The sequence below is a fragment of the Callospermophilus lateralis genome, chromosome X (genome assembly GCF_048772815.1).
Source record: "Callospermophilus lateralis isolate mCalLat2 chromosome X, mCalLat2.hap1, whole genome shotgun sequence".
NCBI lineage: Eukaryota > Metazoa > Chordata > Mammalia > Rodentia > Sciuridae > Callospermophilus > Callospermophilus lateralis.
In genome coordinates this window covers 67,683,316-67,707,017 of record NC_135325.1, presented here as the reverse complement: position 1 = coordinate 67,707,017, position 23,702 = coordinate 67,683,316, and the positions used below count along the sequence as shown (strand labels likewise).

The 23,702-nt window shown below is 39.4% G+C and overlaps 2 protein-coding genes across 6 annotated transcripts in view; both read right to left on the bottom strand.

Moving 5' to 3' along the window:
• Window positions 1-23,702, bottom strand: part of Gprasp3 (G protein-coupled receptor associated sorting protein family member 3) — a 140,532-nt gene that overhangs the window by 28,326 nt on the left and 88,504 nt on the right. The window contains exons 1-2 of one of the 5 annotated variants that reach the window (XM_077107425.1): window positions 3,638-3,661; window positions 3,293-3,353 (exon numbers count right to left, since the gene is read on the bottom strand). The exons of 1 other annotated variant lie outside the window; for it this stretch is intronic. The gene's annotated coding sequence lies outside the window, so the exon portion shown is untranslated. Of the gene's footprint in view, window positions 1-3,200; window positions 3,263-3,292; window positions 3,354-3,637; window positions 3,710-4,052; window positions 4,128-23,702 lie in introns of those variants that run through there. 3 more of the 5 variants (XM_077107427.1, XM_077107426.1, XM_077107424.1) reach the window with 3 other exon arrangements.
• Gprasp2 (G protein-coupled receptor associated sorting protein 2) lies at window positions 147-3,232 on the bottom strand. The gene has a single exon (XM_077107422.1). It carries the CDS (start codon window positions 3,023-3,025, stop codon window positions 497-499), a length of 2,529 nt encoding a protein of 842 aa, XP_076963537.1. The 5' UTR covers window positions 3,026-3,232; the 3' UTR covers window positions 147-496.

Genomic DNA, 23,702 nt, shown 5'->3' with positions numbered 1-23,702 from the left:
AGTAACACGGCCCACAACAATCTCTCCTTTCTTAAGATCCAAGAATGGGAATTTCTAATGAGCACATTTATTATACTATTAATTACCAATGCTTGTAAGTGTGAACAATGTAGCTAAACCTGGTTTTCAGAGTGAAGAAGGGTCACTTATGGCAATTTTAACATAGAACTTTATTGAAAACACAGACTCAAGTAGAGAACCACATGTTTGAACAACGAATAGCAGGGTAGCTTTATACTCAGATGACTTAGCTCATCAGAAGCTCAACACGAAAAAATATCACAATCTGGACAGCAAGACAAATATATCAACAAATGTGTTTTCAGTTCTAATATTCATTTTGGCATCCAAAAATTAATCCAGCTCAAAACAAGAGTTTGACAAGTTAACATAGGCATTAAAATTGTTACAACATAAAGCCAGACTGTGAACACCAAAGCACTATTCAGGGTTCTTTGGGAACATAAGGCTGATCAGCGGCAGGTGGTTAACCATACTAATTGTGTTGTCCCACCTCAGGATCATTTTGATTGTCTATTTGGACTTGTAGATCCTTAGCTAACTCCTCAAATTCATGGAATGCAGACATAAGCGGATCAAGACTGAAATCATCATCAATCAAGGACAATGCTCCACTTTTTATAATATTACTGATGTTTTGAAACATTTTAATAACAATCTGAATGTTATCATTTGTCTCTTCTATATTAAAGAGACCCACAAATATTGACAGAGCTTTGGCACTGAATAGCTTTTTTGCCACCATAGGATTTTCAGACAAATTCAGTAGCATTTTCAGAACATGAAACTTTGTTCTTGCATTGCCCGTGGTTAACAAGGAGAGAAACCCGGACATATAATTGGCAATCAGTGTGTGATAGTCAGTAGTCATAGTGAGATGTCTAAGCATCCTTATCCCAGTCATCTGTTCAAGGGAATCCACACCATGAGCAAGCGTTTCTTCACACACCTGACATATGAATGTCTCAATCATGTTTAGATTTGGATAAGGTGGAGCCATGTGAATCATGTTTTCTAGGAAACTTGTCCTAACTCGAGAGGAGGGATAATTCAGCAAGGTTTCAATAAGTGAGACAACACCTGAATCCCGAATGAAATCACGGGTGAATTGAGAAGCACTTCTCATACCCATTGCAATTTTAGATATTTCATGAATAAAAGGATCTCGAATTTTATCCATTAATAAAAGGAGTTCTTCAAACTCTCCAGAACCAATTTTAAGCTCACACTGTATGCAGCTACAGGACCAATTCTCAGGCTCTGCACTCTCCCTGGCCCTAAGATGCTCTCGAATTTCCCTCACAGACCGGTAGGAGGGATCATACTGAAATGGGAACTCAGGTTCAGCCCGATCAGATTGAAGCAAAGATTCCTGCTCTTCCCCTTCTGGGCCAAGTTCCACATTCTTGGACTTTGCCTCATTCATTTCAGAAGACCCTTCAGGAATTCTAAAGGGACTTGTGGATGGGAAGCCAACCCCATGACAAGGACCAGGTTTGAATTCAACAGTGACTTCTTCCCAAGTTTGAGGCCTGGATGATGCATTAAGCTCATCCTCAGCAGGATCTCTGTACCTGCAATTGGCCTTGTATACAGGACTGGGATTTAGGTCAAAGCAGGCCTCATCTCTATCCCAGAACCACGACCCAAATATGGCCTCTTCTTCAGACTCAGGCCTGGTCTCTTCTCTGGCCACAGCCCCCAAACTGGACTTTTCCTCAGCCCAGAACAATGATCCACCAATGGCCCCCTCCTCAGACCCTGGTTCAGATTCACAGATTGCTGAAGCTCCAGCCTCCAAACTGGCCTCTTTTTCTGCCCAGAACCAGGACCCAATAATGACATCTTCCTCAAACCTGGGCTCTTGTTTGGCCCTATCAATGTTTTTAGCATCTTTCTGGGCCCTGGATTTCAAGATGTTATTAGGTTCTTCCTTGTCTCTGCGCCTGAATCTATTATTGGCCTCTTCTCCAGGCAAAAACCAGGACTCTTTATAGAATTCATCTTCAGACTCAGATTCAAAATAATCCTCTCTCTTTGTCCTGAGCTTGGACCTGACATTTGCCTCTTCCCTAACTCTAGGCCGGAACAAGTTATTGGTATTTTCTCCAGCCCAAAAGCAGAATGGGTTACCAGACTCATCCTCAGACCCAGACCAGGAATCAATATAGGGTTCTTGCTTGGATGTAGACTTGGACCTGGGGTTAGTCTGATGTTTAGCTCTGTGCCTGGACCTGGTATTGGCCTCTTCTCTAGGCCATGATCTGATACTGGCTTCTTCTCCAGCCCAGAAAGAAGACACGGTAGAGGTCTCATCTGCTGACCAAAATCCAGACTCATTAGAGGCTTCTTCTCTAGCTCTGGGCCTGGGGTAGCACCAAGACCCCATACTAGTCTCCTCCCCTGGTCCAAACCAGGGCTGGATTCCTGCCTGGCCCTGGTTGCCAGGAAAGGTTTCAGCATCCAAACTGACCAGTTCTCTATCTACAGGCAGGCCCTTAGATTTAGTAACTGATCCAGAATCAGTATTGACCAATGGCCAGGTGACAGCATTAGTCTGGGATGCTCCCTCTGCCTGTGACATTGCCTCAGTACCAAACTCAGGCTGGGCCCATGCCTGGGCATCATCCTTAGGCCTTGCCCCAGAGACTGTTTTGGCCTCACTTTTAGGTCGTGCACCACCTACTGCCCTGGCATCAGTTTTGGGCCTTGCCCCGGCCATTGCCTGGGTCTCAGTCTTGGGCCTAGCCCCAGCCATTGTCTGTGCCTCAGTTTTGGGTCTTGCCCCAGCCACTTTCTGGGCCTCAGTTTTGGGCCTTGCCCCAGATGCAGACTTGGTTTCAGTTTTAGGCCTTGCTCCAGTTGTTACCTGGGCCTGGGCCCTAACCTTGGGTCTGACCACCAGAGGGACTTCATTCTCTCGCTCAGCCCCACTAACAACTTCTTCCCCAGCCTTCTTTTCAGACTTGGCCTGGGCACCAGTCTCAATCTCTGCCCCAGTCATGGTAACACTTACAGAGAAGGCTCAATTAATGACCTTTACCACTGTCCCAAATTTGACAACAGATCTATCACAGATTTTTATCTTCACACACTGATCTTTTGATGATCCAGGAAATAAAGTTGGAAATAAGAATTATAGAGTCAATTGCCAATCCAGCAGTCAATCAGGCTCCTACCCAAGCACAGTCTCAGTCAATAATATAGATACAGTGGAGAAGAGGCACAACCAAGCTGGGGGAGGATGGATGGTTCCTGGGTGGGTGCGGACCTGTTGAGGGTGGTGGTCAGCAGCAACTCCAGCACCACCAGAGCTGCCACTGGAGGTGGATCTAGGGAGAGAGAACGAAATGGGGGATTGAGTCTCATCCAACTGTGTCACCTCATGCAGAGACTTACACAGAGAGACTAGTACTGAATGCTAAATGGGACAGCTCAGGTATAAGAAAATATGTTTCTCTTGCCTGCTGCAAAATAAGTATGGGTAAGGTGGGAAAGTGTGTTATCCATAGAGAGGCAGAAGAGCCTCTCACCAGCTCCTAATCACTCCTGGACCCCACCAGTAGTGGCTGGTCTCCACTACCCCACCCAAAAGTGAACCCACGCCCATACCAACCTTCACTGATGTGGTGCAATTTCCCTCTCCTTTCTTTGCTCAAGTGGTGTTATGCCCCACAGCTGACTGCAGGGGGTCCTACAGACAAACATACAGGAGAGAATGGAGTCTGAGTGCTCAACAGATAGACACACACCCTGGCCCAAAACAAATAGCTCTCTTTCAGTTTAAGGGTCCTATCTGTCTAAAGTTCCCTGACTCCTGGTCTCAGCTCTCAGATCATCCATCAGGGCCCAACCTACACCTACCTCAACATTCCTAATATCTCTGGCCAGAAGAAACAAAGGATGCTGTGGCAGTGTGCAAGTCTAGCAGAGAGAAGTAAACACGGTCTTGCACCCACTTGAAGCAAAGCCCAAAGCCACCTACCATGCTCTTCCTCAGTAGCTGCCTCCCACCCCACCCTCTCACCAACCTCCAGAGATTTGAGCCAGTCTCCTCCTCCTCCTCTTTTCCTTTCTTGCAGAATTGAACAGCCTTAAAGCAGGCCTATGAACAAACAGATGAAAAGTTAGGAGAGTCAGGAAAAAAAAAACGGCAGCAGCTGAGCTTGGTGATCAGACCGACACCTAGGATAGGAGTCTCCAAATTAACTATCTTTCCACATTTAGGGTCCTGCTGGTAGAATACTCTTGTTTTATTTAGGCCCTGTTGCAGGGCTCCAGAGGTAACACCACCTTCTCTTGACGTCATCCTCTTCCCAATACTCCCTTCTCCAATTCTGAGGACTCACCACTAGGTGCGCCATTTCCCCTTGCCCTGCGCAGCATAAAATGGGGGAAGGGCACCGCACATTCTAGAAAGCAGGTGATGGAGTAAGTGCTACTTATGACTCCCTCACGCCCCCCCCAGTACTCCCACCCAGGCAAAGTCCATCTTTTCAGGACCCCGATTTGGGAGAGGGAGGGAGAAAGTAGGGGAAGAGCCTGGACACCTGTTAGGAGATGAGGAGATGCTACTAAATGCCTGGCCAGGTCTGGTCACAGTCGCCCCACTCCCATTCAGGTGTCCACTCAGTGCCCAGTGCCCACCCCCCATCCGCACACACCTCCAGAAATCCAGGCCATTTTCCTGCTCCTCTTTTTCCTCAAGCCTCGCCTCTACAGATGCGCACTCTGGCCTGTCAGAACACACCAGACCTACCGCACACACGGGAGATTTTGACATCAAGCAGGAGCCTGTGGGAAGGGACAGCACCCGGGACGCGGGGTCCAACAGGCCCCTTTCCGGAATCGGCTGGAGTGGCAAAGGCGACCCACCTCCCGCTATGCCAGCTGGGCTGGACAGAGCTTGGACACCAGTCCCTGCTCCTATTCCCACCCACTGCGGCCTCCCGGGAGCCCCTCACTTGCGCGCCGCCATTTCTCCCTCACAGCCTCCCCCCAGGGCACAAACACCAAGGAGGGCAGCTCGGGCGCAGGGAACGTAACTGGGAAGCAGCTGCTGCAGATGGCCTCTGGAAGCTCTGCTGGAGGCTCTCTGGGCACCCCGCCCCCTGCCCCGACACGGGCGGGTCACCGCCGCTTCCTCACCGGTGGTCCCCTGGCTCCACACACTCCTCTCAGGGACCAGCTCCGGCCAGCTCACTGTCTCCTCGCCGGGCTGCCAACGTCTGGGGGGAGGGGCAAGCTGTCAGCCGGCCACAGTGGAAGACCACCCCACGCCCCCTGCGTTCCCCACTTGCCTTCACAGGCTCAGAGCCCAGGACGTTGGGATTCCCCTCCTCTCCTCTCCCGTTCTGTCCTCTGGCCGCTCCACACTGGGACTCCCTCAGCTTTCCGTGCTAGCAGAATTGGCAAGAGGCGTCCCGCCCCCACGCCTCTGCACCAAACCGGGCAGGGGCTGCGCAGGATGCGGCAGAACCGCTCGCCTCGAGGGTGTCGGGAAGGGGGGCGGAGGGATATGGTGCGAATGGGCTCGACGCCCCCTCCCAGGCCCACCGTAGTTCCGACTCAGAGGTGGGCGGGGCCAGCGCGAGCCCGGGTCTGAGGGGCGGCTTAGCACCAGCAGCCTCTGTAAGACCCCGCGCACCCTAGCGTGCAGACCACCACCCAGTCTCCCGCGCACCTACTCCTGGTGGGACTGGCGAGAGGGCGGGCGGCTGGGGGCTGCGGGAAGCGGTATCTGGAGGTCGGGAAGCGCTGCGCGGGCGGGAGCAGCGGATGGATACCAAAACTCTCTTTGGTGTGCCTGCACCCCAGACTGCGCAGTGCCTGCCCCCCTCCTTCCACTCCCCCTCCTTCCGAGACGCTAATGGGAGGGGGTGTCACGACTGCAGACTGCGGTTTGGGGGGGATGGACATGTGACTTCACTACAGACCGACCAGGGGCCTCAGGGATGGCTCTTCCATGTTTTTCTTTTACAGCTTTAGGAGCCATGACGGGGAGAAAAGCACTCTTGTTGCTTATGGAACTGAGGTGGGGGCTTCCTTTAAAGCCCTTACCACTCCCCTTCCAAAGGAAGATTGACCTAGACCCTTAGCCCTAAGAGACGTACCGCTGCTCTGCACCAACAATTACTCTTTCTGTCACACTAGTAATAGCTCACTCCATATGGGAATTCACTTGGCCATTGGGTCGTTCCCACAGCTGTCCAAGGCAGGTCTCCCAGGGAACCACACACTCCTATCCCTGGTGCCCCAGCACAAAGTTTCAGGCACCAGGTAGAACCTGTCTTGGATCCTTGCACACTATTCTGTTTTCTTCTCTTGCCAGTCACGTCCAAACCTTTGTGATATTTGGCACTGTGGAAATTTGGTGGTGATTTGAACCAGCTTGGCCATAACCATCACTTTCTTAGGGGAAGGAGCCAATGTGCTCCCACTTCCTTAAGACATATACTAGGCTGTTTCTGAATGCTCTCATTTTACCCCCACATCCTTCCTGTATTCCGGACCCTGTCTTTTCCCTGCTTGCTGCATGGGACAAACACAGCAATGGGGTTAAGCATACACGTGGTGCTGTTTCTGCTGTCCACGTTAAAATCTATTGAAATGTCTCTTTTTCGTGTTTGACAGAATAATGGCCCTGGAAGGATGCCTGCACCTTATTCTCCACAATATGTAAACATATTATGTTACCTGAGGAAGGAGAATTAAGTTTGGTAACTGGTTGAATTTATAAAATATGCTGGATTATCCTGGCAAAAATAGTCCAGTGGCTTTTTACATGGGGCAGGGGGAGGCAGAAGAGTCAGTGTCCAAGGCAAGTAGCATGAGAAAGACTAGACAGGACACTGTTGGCTTGCAACATGGAAGGCAGCCAGGAGCCTAGGAATGCAGGCTCTCTCCAGAAGCTGGAAAAGACGAAGAAGCAGATTCTTCTCTGGAAATTGCAGAAGGAAATCAGCTCTGCCTACAGCTTGGTTTTATTGTAATGAGACTTTATTTGTATTTTCAAACATCAAGACTGTAGGATAATAAATCTGTGTTATCTGAAGTCACCACAATTGTAATAGAGGTGCCCCTCTATATGTATGATTTCTTCATCTGTGGATTCAACCTAACCCAAATGGAAAATGTTTGAAAAAAGTGCACCTGTACTGAACCCATAGTGACATTTTTCTTCTTGTCATCATACCCCGAAGAAGACAGTATAACACATTTACATAGCATTTGCATTGTATTAGGTATTATAAATAATCTAGATGAACTTTAAATTATACAGGAGTTGTGCATAAATTATAAGGAAATATTATGTCATTTTTTAAAATAAGGGATTTTAGCATCTGTAGAATTTTCTATCTGTAGTGGTTCTAGAACCAAACTCCTGAGGACACCAAAGTAGGACTGTCGTTTGTTATAGTAGCAGTTGGAACTAAGTACTTTCATCATCAGGAAAGGATATGTCACCTTTTTTTTTTAATGTATTTCTGTCTCTGGGTCAATGTATTTTCGGATCATGTTTCATCACTATCACCATCCATTCCACCAATCCCCTTCTCTCCTTTTCTTGAAAGAGTTGTATAATGACCCTTGAAGTTTATCTTGTGGAATGCCCATTTTTGTTGAAAACTACTCATATTTCCATAGATGAAAAGGGAATCCTATTTTCAACATGAATCTATATACTTCCATATCAGCTTTTGTTTTCAGATGTTTAGCTCTTCAATAGATAATATGAAGAAAATATCTGAGAAGTACTGTATACCATATCTGGAGATGAATGAATGTGCCTACCAAAGGAAGGCAACTTTAAATGTGCTGTTTACATGTTCTTAATTGAATTTTTTCCTTTCTTCCACATTATAGTCTCTACCTATGTGTTACACATAAAGTAGCTTAGATAATTAAATGTCAGCTTTATAAAGTCAGAGAACAAATCAAATATTGAAACAGGATGCTGACTTTTGTCTGTCCAATTGCTAAGCACTATTTCTTCCCCCTGAAACAGATTCCAGACTAACAGATTGCACCAGCCAGTTTCACTCCCCAGTGCCTGTACTAGCACCTGCATAACCCTGACTTGCCCCTGAAATCTAATTTTTCAGAAACAAATAGCCCACAAGCATTAAGCTGTGGCACAAAGACAGCTGTGCTGACTCATCATACCTAACACTCTGGCCCCAACCTTACTCTGCCTCCCACATGTTTGTTTGTGAACTTCAACACTAGCATATCCATTGCCCATGTGGCTTGCATGATCTGGTCCCTTTCAACCACCATGGATGTGGGCCTGCTTTTACTATTTAGCTTAACTTGAATTTCTAGTATTGTTTTAATTTTTCATTAATGACATATGATGTTGAACATCTATTAAATATGCTCATTTGTCATTTGTATATCTTTTCTTGGCCAGGTATCTGTTCAGATCATTTGCCCATTTTTATTTTTTTTAAATTAGAGCTTTATAAATATACATGGTAATTGGTTCAACCCGACAAACTCATACATGCATGGACATTTATTAAAATTCACAATCCCACTATTTACCTATTTTTTTTTGGTTTGTTTTTTTATTGTTGTATTTTAAGAGTTTTTTGTATGTTTAGATACCAGTCTTTTATCAGATGTCTGTTTCCTAGCTATTTTCTTGGTCTCTGGTGTTTCACTCTTTGTTAACAGAGTGTTTTGCAGAAGAGATTCATCTTTAATGAAGCCCAACTTACTGATTTTTTCTTTCATCTGTCTTACTTTTGGTGTTATATCTAAAACATTCTTCTAAAGTTAACTAGATATTATTCTGTGTTTTATTCTTGAGTTTCATAGTTTTGCCTTTAACATTTAGGTCTATTACACATTTTGAGTTAATATATGTAAAAGGATAAAGGTCCATGTCTAAATTCTTTTCTGTTTTTGCATTGGATCAGCACCATTCGTTAAAAACAATATCCTTGGGGCTAAGGTTGTAGCTGAGTGGTTAAGAGCATTAGCTAGCACCTGTGAAACACTGGGTTCAATCCTCAGCACCACATAAAAATAAATAAATAAAATAAAATTATTGTGTGTATACAACTAAAAAAATTAAAAACAAATATCCTTTCTCCATCAAATTTGTTCACTTTTGGTCAAAGATCAGTTGGCAATATTTTTGTGGGTCTATTTCTGGGTTCTTTCTCTGTTGCACTGAATATCTATACTTCACCAATACCAAACTCTCTTAATCCTTATGGCTTTATGGTAAGTTTTGAAGTTGTATATTGTCAGTTCTCTGATTGTTTTTCTTTAATATTATGTTGGCCATTATGGATCTTTTGCTTCTCCATGAAAATTTTATAATCAATTTGTCAGTATACACAAAATAACATGCAGGAACTTTGACTGGAAGCTGGGCATGGTGTTGAACACCTATAATCCCACAGACTTGGGAGACTGAGGGAGGAAGATTGCATGTTTGACGCTAGCCTTGGCAATTTAACGAGAGACTTTCAAAATTTAAAAATAATAAAAAATGGACTGAGGATGTAATTTAGTTCTTAAGTGCTCTGGGTTCATTCCCCAGTATCCACCCAGCCTCTCACCTACCCAAAAGTTTGAAAGAACTGATTTCTTTACAATATAGTGTTACTATCCAAGAACATGAAATATCTATTCCTTTATTTAGTCTATTCCTTACATCATTTTTTTAGTTTTCCTCAAATAAAACTTGTAGACATTTTATTAGATTTATACCTAAGTATTTCAACTTTTGGTGCTAATATAATTAAGTAGTATATTTTAAATTTCAAATTCTATTTTTCTCATTGCTGATATATAAGAAAAAGACCAATTTTGCATCTTAACCTATACTGTGATATTGCTATATTTATTCATTATAAATTTTTTGGTATTGATTCTCTGAGATTTTTTATTTTAATGATCAAAATCAGGAAATTTATTATTTATACAAATGATACAATGTGTTATTGATATGTCACTATTATCTAATTTATAAATTACATTACTGTTAACTGCCCCCCCCAATCCTTTATAGTAATTTTTTTCATGGTTCAGGGTCAAAGCCAGGTATACATGTTGGATTTAGTGTTTGTTTCTCTTTAATTTGTAAAAATTTATCCGCCTTTCTTGGCTGATTTACTCATTCCCCATATATTGCTTGTATCCTACACTCACAATCAAGAAAAAAAAGTTGTTTTCTTCAAAGGCTTTACAGTTTAATGGTTTATCAGATTTCTCACATTTTTTAATTTGTAGTATAAGGCAGGAGTCAAAGTTCATTTTATTCCATATGTATATGTCCTGTAATCCAAATTCTAAGCATCATGTGTTGAAAAGACTTTGCTCATTGGCTCCTCTGCAGAAAAATCTAACTATTTTTTTTTTTACGTGTGGGCTGGTTTATTGATCTATTTGTTGACACTCATGCCTGTATCAAACATTCTTGATTACTGTAGCTTCTTGGTAACTATTGGATTCACGTAAATATATCCTCTGACAGTGGTCTTCTTTTTCAATATTGACTTAGTAATCTCTCTTTTCCTAGTTTTCTTTCTTTCCCTGCTACTCCCCCTTCTTTCTTTCTTGTGCTGGGGAACAAACCCAAATCCTGAAGCATCCTAGGCAAGCATGCTACCACTAAGCTATACCCCAAGCCTTTCCATAGCTTTTTCCCCTTATCATGAATGATTGTCAAAATATGTCAAAAATTTGAAACTGTTAAAATGATCATATAAGTTTTCTTCATTCTGCTAATATAATGAATTGCCTTTCAAGTATAAGCAAACTTTGTAATCCAGAGATAAAGACTATTGTTCATGATCTTTTTTATTTTTCTTTATATATTTTAGATTCACATGTTTAATAGTTATTTGATGGCTATAGTGGCCATGGGTGCCATTCTGCACAACATAAATACAGAACATGTTTATTATCATAGAAAGCTCTATTGAATAGCACATCCCTCTAGCAATCCATTTTTAAAACACAAATTGACCATATTACTACCACACATGTAAAACCCTTCATGAGTCATCTATAGCTATAAGAATACATGCATTCTTGTCTTGCTTCAGTATGCTTCATAATCTCATTTTCTTAGTATGTTTCCTTATCCTCTTATTTTATCATGTGAACTTAGGGCTTTGTGCACATTATTCATGCTATCACTGAGCTACATTTCCAGCCCTGCAGTGTTTTGAATACTCATGGTTTTACTGTGGTTTTTCATGTTACTCCTTTCTAGAAATGCTATACCACTTCTCTCCACAACTCACTTGCAGTATTTTGTTCTAGTACTTTCTGGTTTTCATTCAGTCTTCTTTTCCCTTTCCATTGGGAAAAAGTCTTCCATGAGGACTTTTAGCAAAAATCTTGTCATCAAAAAATGCCCACACTATTTTCTAAACAGAGCTTATTTAGCAAGTGTAGTTTGACAATAGTGTTCCTGAGTTTTAGGCACAAACACATAAAAGTCTTCAGTGAACTACACTTCTGGATCTAGGAAAGGTGATTCAAGAACAATGCCAAGCCCTAGAATTTGTATCTCCTCAGTAGAGTTGTGCTCAGCTGTTTGGAGATTATACTGTTGAGAGACACCTGTCATCTTCTGCATTTATAACCAGTGGGCTTCAGTTTCACAGTGAGAGGTTCAACAATCTGTGGAGGTCTTTTATCTTTTTCTTATAGGACACAGCAGCTCACTGGGAGCAAATGAAGGAAATTTGGGGGAGAGTTTTCTATATAGATGATAATGTGATTGGGAACAGATGGTTTTCTTTATTCCTTCTCAGTTTGCGTACCTTTTACTTAATTTACTTTTCTCACTCAGTCAACTAGGATATCCAGTTTGACACTGAATAGAAGTGGTGAAGGAACATCCTTGCATTATTCCTAATCTAAGCAGGGAAGCATCTAGTTTCTCACCCTTATGCTGTTGGCTGTAAGATTTTTGGAGATTTTTAAAATTTAGTTTAAAGAGTTACCTCTGTCAGGGCTGGGGTTGGGGCTCAGTGGTAGAGCACTTGCGTAGCACATGCAAGGCGCTGGGTTCGATCCTCAGCACCACATAAAAATAAATATATAAAAATAAAGGTTTTGTATTCAACTACAACTGAAGAATAAATATTTTTTTAAAAAAGAGTTAACCTCTGTCTCAGTTTGGGCTGCTATAACAAAATAGTACAGCTAAGTGGCTGTTACGTCTTGAGTATGAAGTGTCCTCCAAAAGCTCCTGTGTGACAACGCAAAAATGTAAGGAGGGAAAATGATTAGATTGTGAAAGGTGTAACCTAATTAGTGGATTAATCTCCTGATATGAATTCACTGGGTAGTAACTATAGTCAGGTAGGGTGTGACTAGAGGAAGTAGATCAAGGGGCCATGCCTTTGGGGTTTATATTTTGACCCTGGTGAGTGGAGCTCTCTGTTTCCTGGTTGCCATGTCCTGAACTGCCTTCCTCTCTCACATCCTTCTGTCATGATATTCTGTCTCATCTTGGGCCCAGAGATATGGAGTTGGGAAACCATGGACTGAACTTCTGAAACTGTAAGCCAAAATAAACTTTTCCTGCTCTTATATTGTTCTTATCAGGACTTTTGGTCCAGGTGATGCAAAACTGATTAAAACAGTGGTTTAAAGAACAGACATTTATTTGCCACAGTTCTGGAGGCTGAAAAGTCCAGGATCAAGATGCTAGCAGATTTCGTTGCTGGTGGGTCCTGCTTCATGGTTTATATACAAGCCCCTCTACTCACTGTGCTCTTAGGAAGCCTTTCTTCAGTATGTGCATGTAGGAAGAGGGAGAGAGATCAATCTCACTAGTATTTCTTCTTATAAAGGCATTGGTTTCATCATGGAGGGTTCCACCCACATCACATAATTTGAAACTGTTTTCTTTTGAAAAGCCCCACTTCTAAATATCATCACATTGGGGCTTAGGGTTTCAATATGTGAATTTTTGGTGGGCTATTCACATTTAGACAGTAACATTTAAACAGTAATATTTTCTGAGAGGTTTTATTTATTTATTTTTTTCTAAATTATGAATGGGTGGTGAATTTTGCCAAACTTTTTTTCTGCTTTATTGATTGTATTATATCATTTTCTTCTTTAATATTTTGATGTGATGGATTATATTGATTGATTGTTAAGTGTTAAACCAGTCTTGCATATCTGGAATGAATTCTACTAGGTTGTGTGTATGATGATTTTTATAAATTGATTTGATTGGCTAAAAACAAGCTGTTAAATTTTACATCTATCTGTGTAAGGAATGTTGGTCTGCAGTATTCCTACTTGCCTGGTTTTAGTATTAGGATAATGCTGGTATCATAGGATTTCTTGTTAAGTATTGACTTGGTTTCCATTTTCTGTGAGAGATTGTATGGAATTTGTATAGCTTTTTCCTTAAATATCTGGAAAAATTTACCAGTGAACACATCTGTGCCTACTGCTTTCCCTTTTGGGGGTGGTGGTAAACATGGATTCAATTTCTTTTAATTCAATTTCATTAATAGTTTTAGTGAAAGAATTATGTAGATTTTGTTTTTCTTTGTGTGACTTTTGGTAGGTTGGGTCTTTCAAGGGATATTTCCATTTGACTTAATTTATCATAGTTGAGGACAAGATTGTTAATAATATTCTTTCATTATCTTAATTGTTCATAGGAAAGTAACAATGGCCCATGTTTCATTTCTGATATTAGTAATTTATGTCTTTTCTTTTTCCTTAGACTATCTGGTTAGAGGCTTAAAATTTTTTTATCTTTATATATAACCAGCTTTTCTTTTCATTGAGTTTCTCTATTGATCTCTTGTTTTTAATATCATTAACTTCTGCCTTACTATTTTTTAAAATATTTTTCCCTTAGTTGTTGATAGATCTTTTATTTATTTATACATGGTGCTGAGAATCGAACCCAGTGCCTTACACATACAAGGCAAGTGTGCTACTGCTGAGCCACAGTCCCAACCCTCTGCCTTAATTTTTTTTAATTTCTTTTCTTCTGTTGACTTTTGATTTAAATTACTTTGTCTAGTTTTTGAAGTAGAATGTTGGATTACTGATTTTCGATAACCTTTTTTATCTAATATATTCATTAAATGCTACGTATTTCTTTTTAAGCACTGTTTTGCTGCATCTGACAAATTTAATAAATTGTATTTTAACATTTTCAGAATATTTAAAAATTTGTCCTGAGAAAAGTACTTTATGATAGAGTATTTCTAATTTCTCCTTCCCATCCCTAAAAAAACTGCTAACATTTTTTTCACTTATTTATAATCATCACATATATTTTGATAATATTATTTTGGATAAATTTTTATGTGTTAAATCAATTAAGAATAAAAATACAAGATTCTATTTTACCTTCATTTATTCCTTCACTAACATTCTTCCTTTCTTTATGTAGATATAAGTTTCCAATCTATACAATTTATTTTTTCTCTCTGAAGAATGTTATTAACATCTCCTGAAGGGCAGGTCTTCTGGGGACAAATTCTCTCAAATTTCACTTATCTGAGAATATATATATATACTTCTTCTTCACTTTAGGAGAATAATTTAATTGGGTAAAGAATTCTGTGGTGGTGCTAATTTTCTTCATTGCTTTAAATATTTCACTCTACTTTATTCTTGTTTCATAGTTTCCAAAGATGATTTGAAAGTAATTCTTATCCCTCCTCCTATGTAGGTAATGCAGTTATTTTCTGTCTTTCAATTTTTCTGTCTTTGAATTTTGCAATCGGAATACAATATATCTAGGTGTAGATTTTCTGATTTTATTCCTGCTTCATGTTCTCTGCATTTCCTAGATCTGTAGTGCAGTTGTGTAATTAATTTTGGAAAATACTCAGCCAATTATTACTTTAAATATTTCCTCTGTTATGTTCTTTCTGATATTCCTATTATGTGTATGTTACAATTTTTGGAATTTCCCCCTAGTTGCATTTTCCACCTTGTTTTACTGATTTGTAATCTGTTTTGGAACTTTCTATTGATTTTTTGATAAAACTTCCTGATTTTATATGCAGCACATCCAATCCATTGAGGAACCCACCAAAGGCATTCTTCATTTCTGTTGCAGTAGTTGTTGTTTTTTTTTTTTTTTAAAAAAAAACTTCTTAGCATTTCCTTTTGATTCTTTTATTGAGTTTCCCATCTCTGCTTATATCACTACTCTGCTTTTGTATATTTTCCACCATTTCCATTAGGACCCTTAGTATGTTAATCATAGTTGTTTTAAATTCCAGTCAGATAATTCCAAAATTTCTATCACATATGAATCTACTTCTGACCCTTGCTCTACCTCTTGATACTATTTTTTCTTCTGATGTCTTTGTCTATGCTTCTGTCTTTGGGTTTCCCCAGACTTCTCTAAAATAAAGTTTGATAATGTAGTTCCTGAAGTTTAGAGGTTGCTAGAACTGGATATTTTCCTCAGGTCTGTGACCTCACAAGTATTTTTTACCTCCCCTGCACCACCCCCCAGCTAATCAGGAATGCTAGATGGGATTGGAATTGAAGAAATGTCATTCCCAAGTGGAATAAGATTTTGGTAGTCTTTCTCTAAAGAGCAGGCGTTATGAACGACGCTCTGGGTGTACTTGAAAATATTTACAGTTCTCGCTTTGTCAGATCCACAAGGATTTCTTGGCTCTTCATCTCGCCAGCACCCGTACAGACGAGATGAACTGGGTTTAAAAGAGCTGGCTGCAACATTAAGTTAAGAAAGTGGCAAAAAATCACATAGTATAGAGAGTAGTTTTTAAACTGAGGTTAAGGATGGCTCTACAACCTTAAGTGTCAGCTTCCATGCTGGAAACAGCACATGCACCCAGAATCTCTTTATTTTTATAGGGGGACTAACAAAGGAGTTTCCATAGAATGTTCTTCACCAAATAAGGTAGAGGATAAGGTTTTAAGGGTGGAGTCTTGATTCCTTGATATCTTGTGGTCAGCAGATTGATTGACATCTTGGCAAGTCACATCCATCTCAGTTGCTTTGTGGGATCTTAGGCAGAGCTTGAGGGGGAGGTGCACCTACATCATGTGATCTCTCCCTGACAGGGGGCCCTCAATGCCAGGCCTATCTCCTCATATGGCTATGATATGCGATAGCTCACACACACAGTCCATGGACAGCTGGTGACATCTTCGCTATGAGAACTGAGTTGGTTTTCTAAAAGTCAAAAGTACTTGTAAGATTATGACCTTCAAAATTTCTCTCCTGCTGTTCCATACTCAGCCTTAAGTGATTCATCAAAATATAAGGCTTCAGTAGACTCTGTTCCAGACAAGCAGATGTGAACTTTGACTCTGAATTTTACCATTTCTCCAGATTTTATGCTAGTGGTTTGTCCTATGATCTTAGTTCTCTGTTGGGTCCAAGAAAAGTTATTCATTTTTGGTTTGTTTAGCTTTTACTTATTGTTAGTTTGAGAATGTTCACTTCCATGCTCTTTCTATATTACAGCTGAAACTACACTTTCTGACTTTTTAAAGCTATACTGCTTGATATGTCTTGACAACTATTTTTTCTCAAGTCTCTGAAGACTCCACTAAGTATTCTATTTCAATGTTCAGGTACTTGAATTGATAAGTGTTAGTTGCTGTGTCACTGTAATGAAAGTGACAGAAGGGGTAATTTTTTATTTTTACAAATGAGAGTTACTTAATACAAATTATTTGACAATATAAACACCCATTCCACTTTTAGTTTTCCCTAAGGAATTAGCTAAGGATGTGAAAATCAATTTAACTATAAGGATAGTAACCCTCTGCTATAGTTTCATTTAGGGGTTGATTTTAGAGAAGAAAACACCACAGAGATTATGTATTCAGAGTAAATAGAAATGAATAAACTGAGAGACATGATCCAGCAGCAGCATGGAGGAAATATTTAACAGACACTAAAACACCCACACAACCCACAGATTTTCAAGGTCTGTTTTCAATATCCTGGAATGCACCCCAGGCAAAAGAGGACAAAAACTCTACTTAGGTTGTCACAAATAAAAATGCATAAGTGAAATGTAGCAATTAAAACTAGAAATTTCCTACATGGATGTTCTTTGCAGGGTAGTTTATGATAGGAAAAAATAGATATGACCTAAATATATGAGTATAGGGACTTTGTTAATTCATGACAAGCTAATGAGATGGAATAAATATGTTAATTAGCTGAATTTAGATATTCCACAATGTATACATATATCAAAACATAATGTTGTACACTGTAAATATATACATTTTTAGTAAATTAAAAAAGAAATGTGGGGCTGGGGTTGTGGTTTAGTAGTGAGAGAGTACTTGCCTAGCATGTGTGAGGCCCCGTGTTCGATTCTCAGCACCACATATAAATAAATGAATAAAATAAAGGTCCATAACATCTAAAACAATTTTTTTAAAAAAGGAATGTAACATTTAAAATTTAAAGTGTTATTTTCAGAAAAATATTTTCAGCAGTGGGAATTAGCCAACTAAGACTATTGTCAATGTGATGTGTAAAAATGCAATATTATTATTTTAATATGCTATACAATTTTGAATGAACTTACAAGTCAATATATGCTACACAATGCAGTTTGAAAAAAGGTCCCCCAAATCTCAGTAACTTAAAATAACAAAAATATATTTCTTGCCTGTACTACAAGACCAACACATGTCCATTGAGGGCTTTGCTCACTTACCATCTGGAACACTGCTGGTTAACATGTATAAGAAAAGACAGATCATGAGAAATCTTAGTGTCTGTTAAATATTTCCTCCAAGAACAGACAAAATTTTTCTGCTACATTTCATTGACTGAAACAAGTTACATAAATGTGGCTGTGTTCAAAAGGCGTGTGGAAGTGCAAGTCTACATGTCTGGAAATTGGGCAGCAGAAAATCTTGGTAAACAACACTAATAACTAACAAAAGTCCCACATTTTTCCACTGAGTTCTGCAAACCTGTGTCATTTCCTGTGAACTATTTACTAACTCAGCTTTCCAGTGAGTTATTTATACCTTTGATTTAAACTATTTGTAAATTCAGAAAAATAGCCCATCAACTACCTTGTTATAAGAGTGTTTCCAGTATTTGCCATTTTTTACTTGTTTATCACATTTTAAAACACCTTTCTTAAAATATGACTCACCATTTTGAACTGTACAATTAAGTGGCTTGTTTTATATTCACAGAGTTGTGCATTCAACACTTAAATCAATTTTGGAATTTTTTCATTACCCTAAAATGCTCCACATTCCTTAGCTGTCAACTACACTGCCCCCACTTCCAAACCAGAGGCAAAAACTAATGTATTTTTTGTCTGTATGAATTGACCTTTTATTGATATTTCATATATATGGAAACATACACTTAAAGTTGTTGTGATTTTTTTTCTTATTTGGTCTTAGGTCTCTTTCTGGAGGCTGGTTATAAATTCTTTCTCTGCCCTGACAAGGCTCAGGTAGTTATGGATGTTTATACTGTGCCTTTTATGTGATAATTCTTCATTCTAGCATAACACATAATGTGATCAGATATCTCTCTCACAAGAAACTATTTACACTAGCAGATGCCCCATGGCTTCTGTCTGACGTGTATATAGTTTATTCTTATCAAGATAACCACTTTTAAGGTCAGTCTTGACCAGTAGGAGTTACATTTGGGTACATTGGTCAGGTGAGATACAAAGAAGGTGGCAAAACAAAAAACATGAAACAAAATAAGCATTTTTTAATTAGATCCATAAAAGAGAGGTGCCTAAGAGGGTCACTGGGAAGTACAGAGACAACAGGATGCTCAACCAAAGAGTGGGAAGTGTGAAACAGATGAACTTATGGGCTGTCATTATTGAGATCAAGGGTACAACCCAAATAGGTTTCCCTTGGAGAATTCAAACTGGTGAGTTTAAATTAAGTAAGCATGAATTTAAGGAAGTCATGCCTTGATTAAAGGTAATCACTGTGGCATATCTTCAAAGTCCTTGTGGTTATGAAAGTCAGTGGGCAAGTCAAGAAGGTTAGGTCTGTTTGTCTCAGAGGGTGGTGATTACCAGAATGCAGTTATGTAAGAATGATATCTGGGTCAAATATATTGAAGAAATGAACTAAGAGTACTTGGTGACGAAAACCCTGCTTCTGGTATGAGAAAGTTGAAAAAAAAAAAAATATATATATATATATATATATATATATATATTTTTTTTTTTGGTACCGGGGGAACTTGACCACTGAGCCACATCTCTGGCCCTATTTTGTATTTCATTTAGAGACAGGGTCTCACTGAGTTGCTCAGCACCTCACCATTGCTGAGGCTGGCTTTGAACTCGCCATTCTCCTGCCTATGCCTCCTGAGTGGCTGGGATTACAGGTGTGTGTCACAGCACCAGGCTGACCCTATATCTAAAATTGGAGCTAGGGCAAGATAAAATTATAGAAAATTACTACAGTGGTCCTTTATGACTTTCTTCTTTCACTTAACACAATATTTTCAATGTTAATCCATGTTGTAGCATTTATCAGTACTTCATTGCTTTTAATTCTGGAAAATTTGTCTACTGTATTAATATTACACATTTTATTCATCCATTTATCAATTGATGGACATTTGGATTGCTTTTCCCTATTATCTATTATGAATAATGCCCTCTGTGAATATGTGTGTACAACATTTTGTGTAGACATCATATGACTTAATTTCTCTTGAAATGCCTAGGAGTGTAATTGCTGGGACATATGGTCACCCTTTGAAGAACTGACACTGTTTTCCAAAACAGCAGCACCATTTTACATTCCCATCAGCAGTATATAAGGATTCCAATATTTCCATATCCTTGCCAACATTTTTTTATAACGTGCCTTCATATTATAGATAGCCCAGTAGGTGTGAAGAGGTGTCTAATTGTGGTTTTGATTTGCATTTCCTAGCTAGCTTATTATGACAAGCATTTTTTCATGTCCTTATGCACATTTTAAAAATTTTCTTTGGAGGAGTATCTATTCATATCTTTAATCAATTTACTATTGGGTTGTCTTTTTATTACTGAGTTATCCCTTTAAGTTGAAACAGTTTTTATATACATTTTAATTCCTAGATATATGATTTGCAATTTTTTTCCATTCTTTAAGTTGACTTTTCACCTACTCGTATCCTTTGAAGCATGGAAGTTTTTAATTTTGAAGATATTCAATTTGCCTATTTTTCCCTTTGTTTCTTGTGCTTTGGTGTCTGAGATTAGAAGATTTATACCTGTGTATCCTTATAGTTTTATATATTAGCTCCTACATTTAGGTCCTGATCAATTCCATTTTTTATAAAAAACTGAGGAATAAGTTTTACCAAAAAAGTATAATGGGAGACATATGCTTTCATATGACAGAGAAATTTTTGCTGCTTATTCCTTGCAAATCAAACCCAGGGCTTTGCTCATGCTAGGTAAGCACTCTATCACTGAGCTACATCCCAGCCCTTTTTAAAATTTTATTTTGAGACAGGATCTAAGTTGCCCAGACTGGCCTCAAACTTGTAATCATCCTGCCTTGGCCTCCTGAGTAGCTACGATTACAGATATGTGCCACCATGCCTGACCTGGAGTTAATTTTTTTATATGGTATGAGATAGGAAGTCAAATTAATTCTTTTTCCGGGGCAAGGGTACTGGGGATTGAATTCAGATGCACTCAACTACTAAGCCACATCCCCAGCCCTATTTTGTATTTTATTTAGAGACGGGGTCTGAGTTGCTTAGTGTCTTACTTTTTTTGCTGAGGCTGGCTTGAATTTGCAATCTTCCTGCCTTAGCCTCCAGAGCCGCTGGGATTACAAGCATGTGCCACTGCACCTGGCAAATTAATTTTTTGCATGTGCCTAACCAATTGTGCCAACACTATTTTTTGAAAAGACAATTCTTACCCCACTGCATGGCTCTCATCACCTTACCAATATTCAATATATGTAAGTATTTACTTCTGGACCCTCAACTATATTACATTCATATAATGTCTCCCCTAAATCAGTACCATAGAGTATGAATTACAGTGAAACTGGATAATATGATTATTCCAATTGGACTTTTTATTTTGGATATTGTGGATCTCTTGCATTTCCATGTAAATTTTTTTATCTTTATTTTATTTATTTATTTTTATGTGGTGCTGAGGATTGAACCCAGCACCTTGCATGTGCTAGGTGAGGCTCTATCTCTGAGCCACAACCCCAGCCCCTTCCATGTAAATTTTAAGAGTACCTTGCAAATTTCTACAAAAAGGCAGCAGGAATTTGATAAGAATTGTGTTTTAGATCTATAGATGAAAATAATTTTGCTGGTATTGATATCTTAATAAGAACTCTTCCAATCCATTAACACAGGGTATCTTTCCATTAATTTAAATGTTCTTAAATATCTTTCAACAAAGTTTTGTAGTTTTTGGTGTACAAATATTACACTTCCTAGGTAAAACTTATTCCTCAGTTTTTAGAACTCTTTTAGTTGCTAGTGTAGTTGCTTTAAATATTTCATTATTGATTTGACCATTACCACTAGAGAAATAAAACTGACTTTTGTATATTAATATTTTGTAAAACTTTACTAGCTTTTTATTAATTTTAATAGCTTTTAGTGGCTATCTTAGGATTTTTATAAATAAGATTAATTCACCTGCAAATGTTTCTGGCATTATATTTCTATGTAACCAAAAATAACATTTTCTCTCTTCAAGAATATAAATAAAAATGAATATCTAATATATTCTCTTAGTACTTTTGATTCAAATGTGTATTTACATGAACCAAATGAAATGTATTGTGGTGAAATATATGTTAGAGTATTTTTTGTTCAAACAGGTCACCACTTGACCAATGCCATTTTAAAAATTGTGGTGAGGGCTAGGGACGTGGCTCAAGCGGTAGCGCGCTTGCCTGGCATGCACAGGGTGCTGGGTTCGATACTCAGCATCACATAAAAAAAAAATAAAGATGTTGTCTCCACTGAAAACTAAAAAATAAATATTAAAAAAATTGTGGTGATATTATACATCAACATAATGTGTATTATTTTAACTATTTGTAAATGTAAAATTCAATAAATTTGAAAACATCACAGTGCTGTAGAACCATCACCGCTATTTACATTCAAAACTTTTTAATCATTCTGAACAAAAAATCCATAACCATTAAAAAAATTTCTTTATACCTCATCTCCTAGCCCCTGGGTAACCACTGTTCTACTTTATGTCTCTATAAATTCACTTACTCTAGGTACCTCATATAAGTGGAATTATATTGTTCTTCTGTGTCTGCCTAATTTCACTAAGCATAATGTCCTCAAGATCGATTCATGTTATAGCATATATCAAATTTTCATTCAACTTATGGCTAAATAATATTCCACTGTCCTGTCCTTTAATAAAGCTTCTACTTTCCACTCTAAACTTGCCTCGATGTGCTTCTCTGGTGTTATACTTCAGCATTGGGGAAGCAAGGACTCGTCACCGGTAAACAGCAGTAACACTTGTGATCCTCCTTGCCTCTGCCTCCCCAAACATGAGAGATTGCCAGTGTGTACCACTGCACCCAGCTGTTTTCTTGCTTTTGAGTTGTTTGAATTACTTACATATTTTGGATATTAACTTCTATCATACATATGGTTTGCAAATATTTTCTCCCACTCTGTAGCTTGTCTCTTCATTTTGTTGTTTTCTTTGCAGTGAGGAAGCTTTTAAATTGATGAAATCCCATTTGCCTATTTTTGCTTTTGTTCCCTGTGCTTTTGTAGACAATACAAAATAATTGCTAACATTAATGTAATGGATTATTTTTCCATGTTTTCTTCTAGTAGTTTTACAGTTTCAGGTTTTATGTTAAAATTATTTTATCATTTTCTTAAAGACTGTTTTGGCTATTTGGAGTCTTCTGTTGTTCCTTAAAATTTTTGGACTTTTTTATATTTATTAAAAATGATACAGGAGGAGATCCAAGATGGTGAACTAGAGGGAGGCTGCATTCCTTGTCGCTCCTTGACTGGGGGATTCAAGCAGAGGAGATACTGTTTCTCTGTGAGGCAGCCATCACTGCCCATCGATCCCCTGGTGTTTACCCCCCATTTCCTCCAGTGTGATCCCCAGCTGCTTCCTCTGCCAGCATATTGCCTAACTTTCAAGAGCAGATTATTGCTGACCAGTGCCTATTGTCCACCATTTGCCCAGTTGCCCACTTGTTGCCTGACCATTGCCCGCTGCCTGACATCCACCTGCTGATCACCAACCATTAACCTGCACACCTCCCACAGACTGCCTGCTGTTCGCTGCTGCCTGGAAATCCATTGTACCCACAGGTTTGGTTACATGCGGCCACTGCCATCTTGGAACACTGGCCAGGGCCTGAAAGTTCGCCACTGCCACTGCTGCCATCTCGGGGGCATGGCTGCCTCAGTCTGAAGACACTGTCCAGGGCCTGAAGATATATTTTTGGGGTACCTGCAGGTCTGGTTGCACTTAAGGTTTTTCTACTAGTTGTGCTAGTAGCTGCCATATGGCTGCCTCTTTGTAGGGTCGCTCCTTTGTGTGAGCAAATTCCTGTTAGTCTCTCTGAAAGTTGAAACAGCATTGAGATCTTGGGACTGTAGCAAGGCAGAGCCTGGGGAAGCTGAAGCCCAGGTCCATCAGATTGTAGCCGGGTTTGTGTAGGCTAATCTGGGCCTAGGA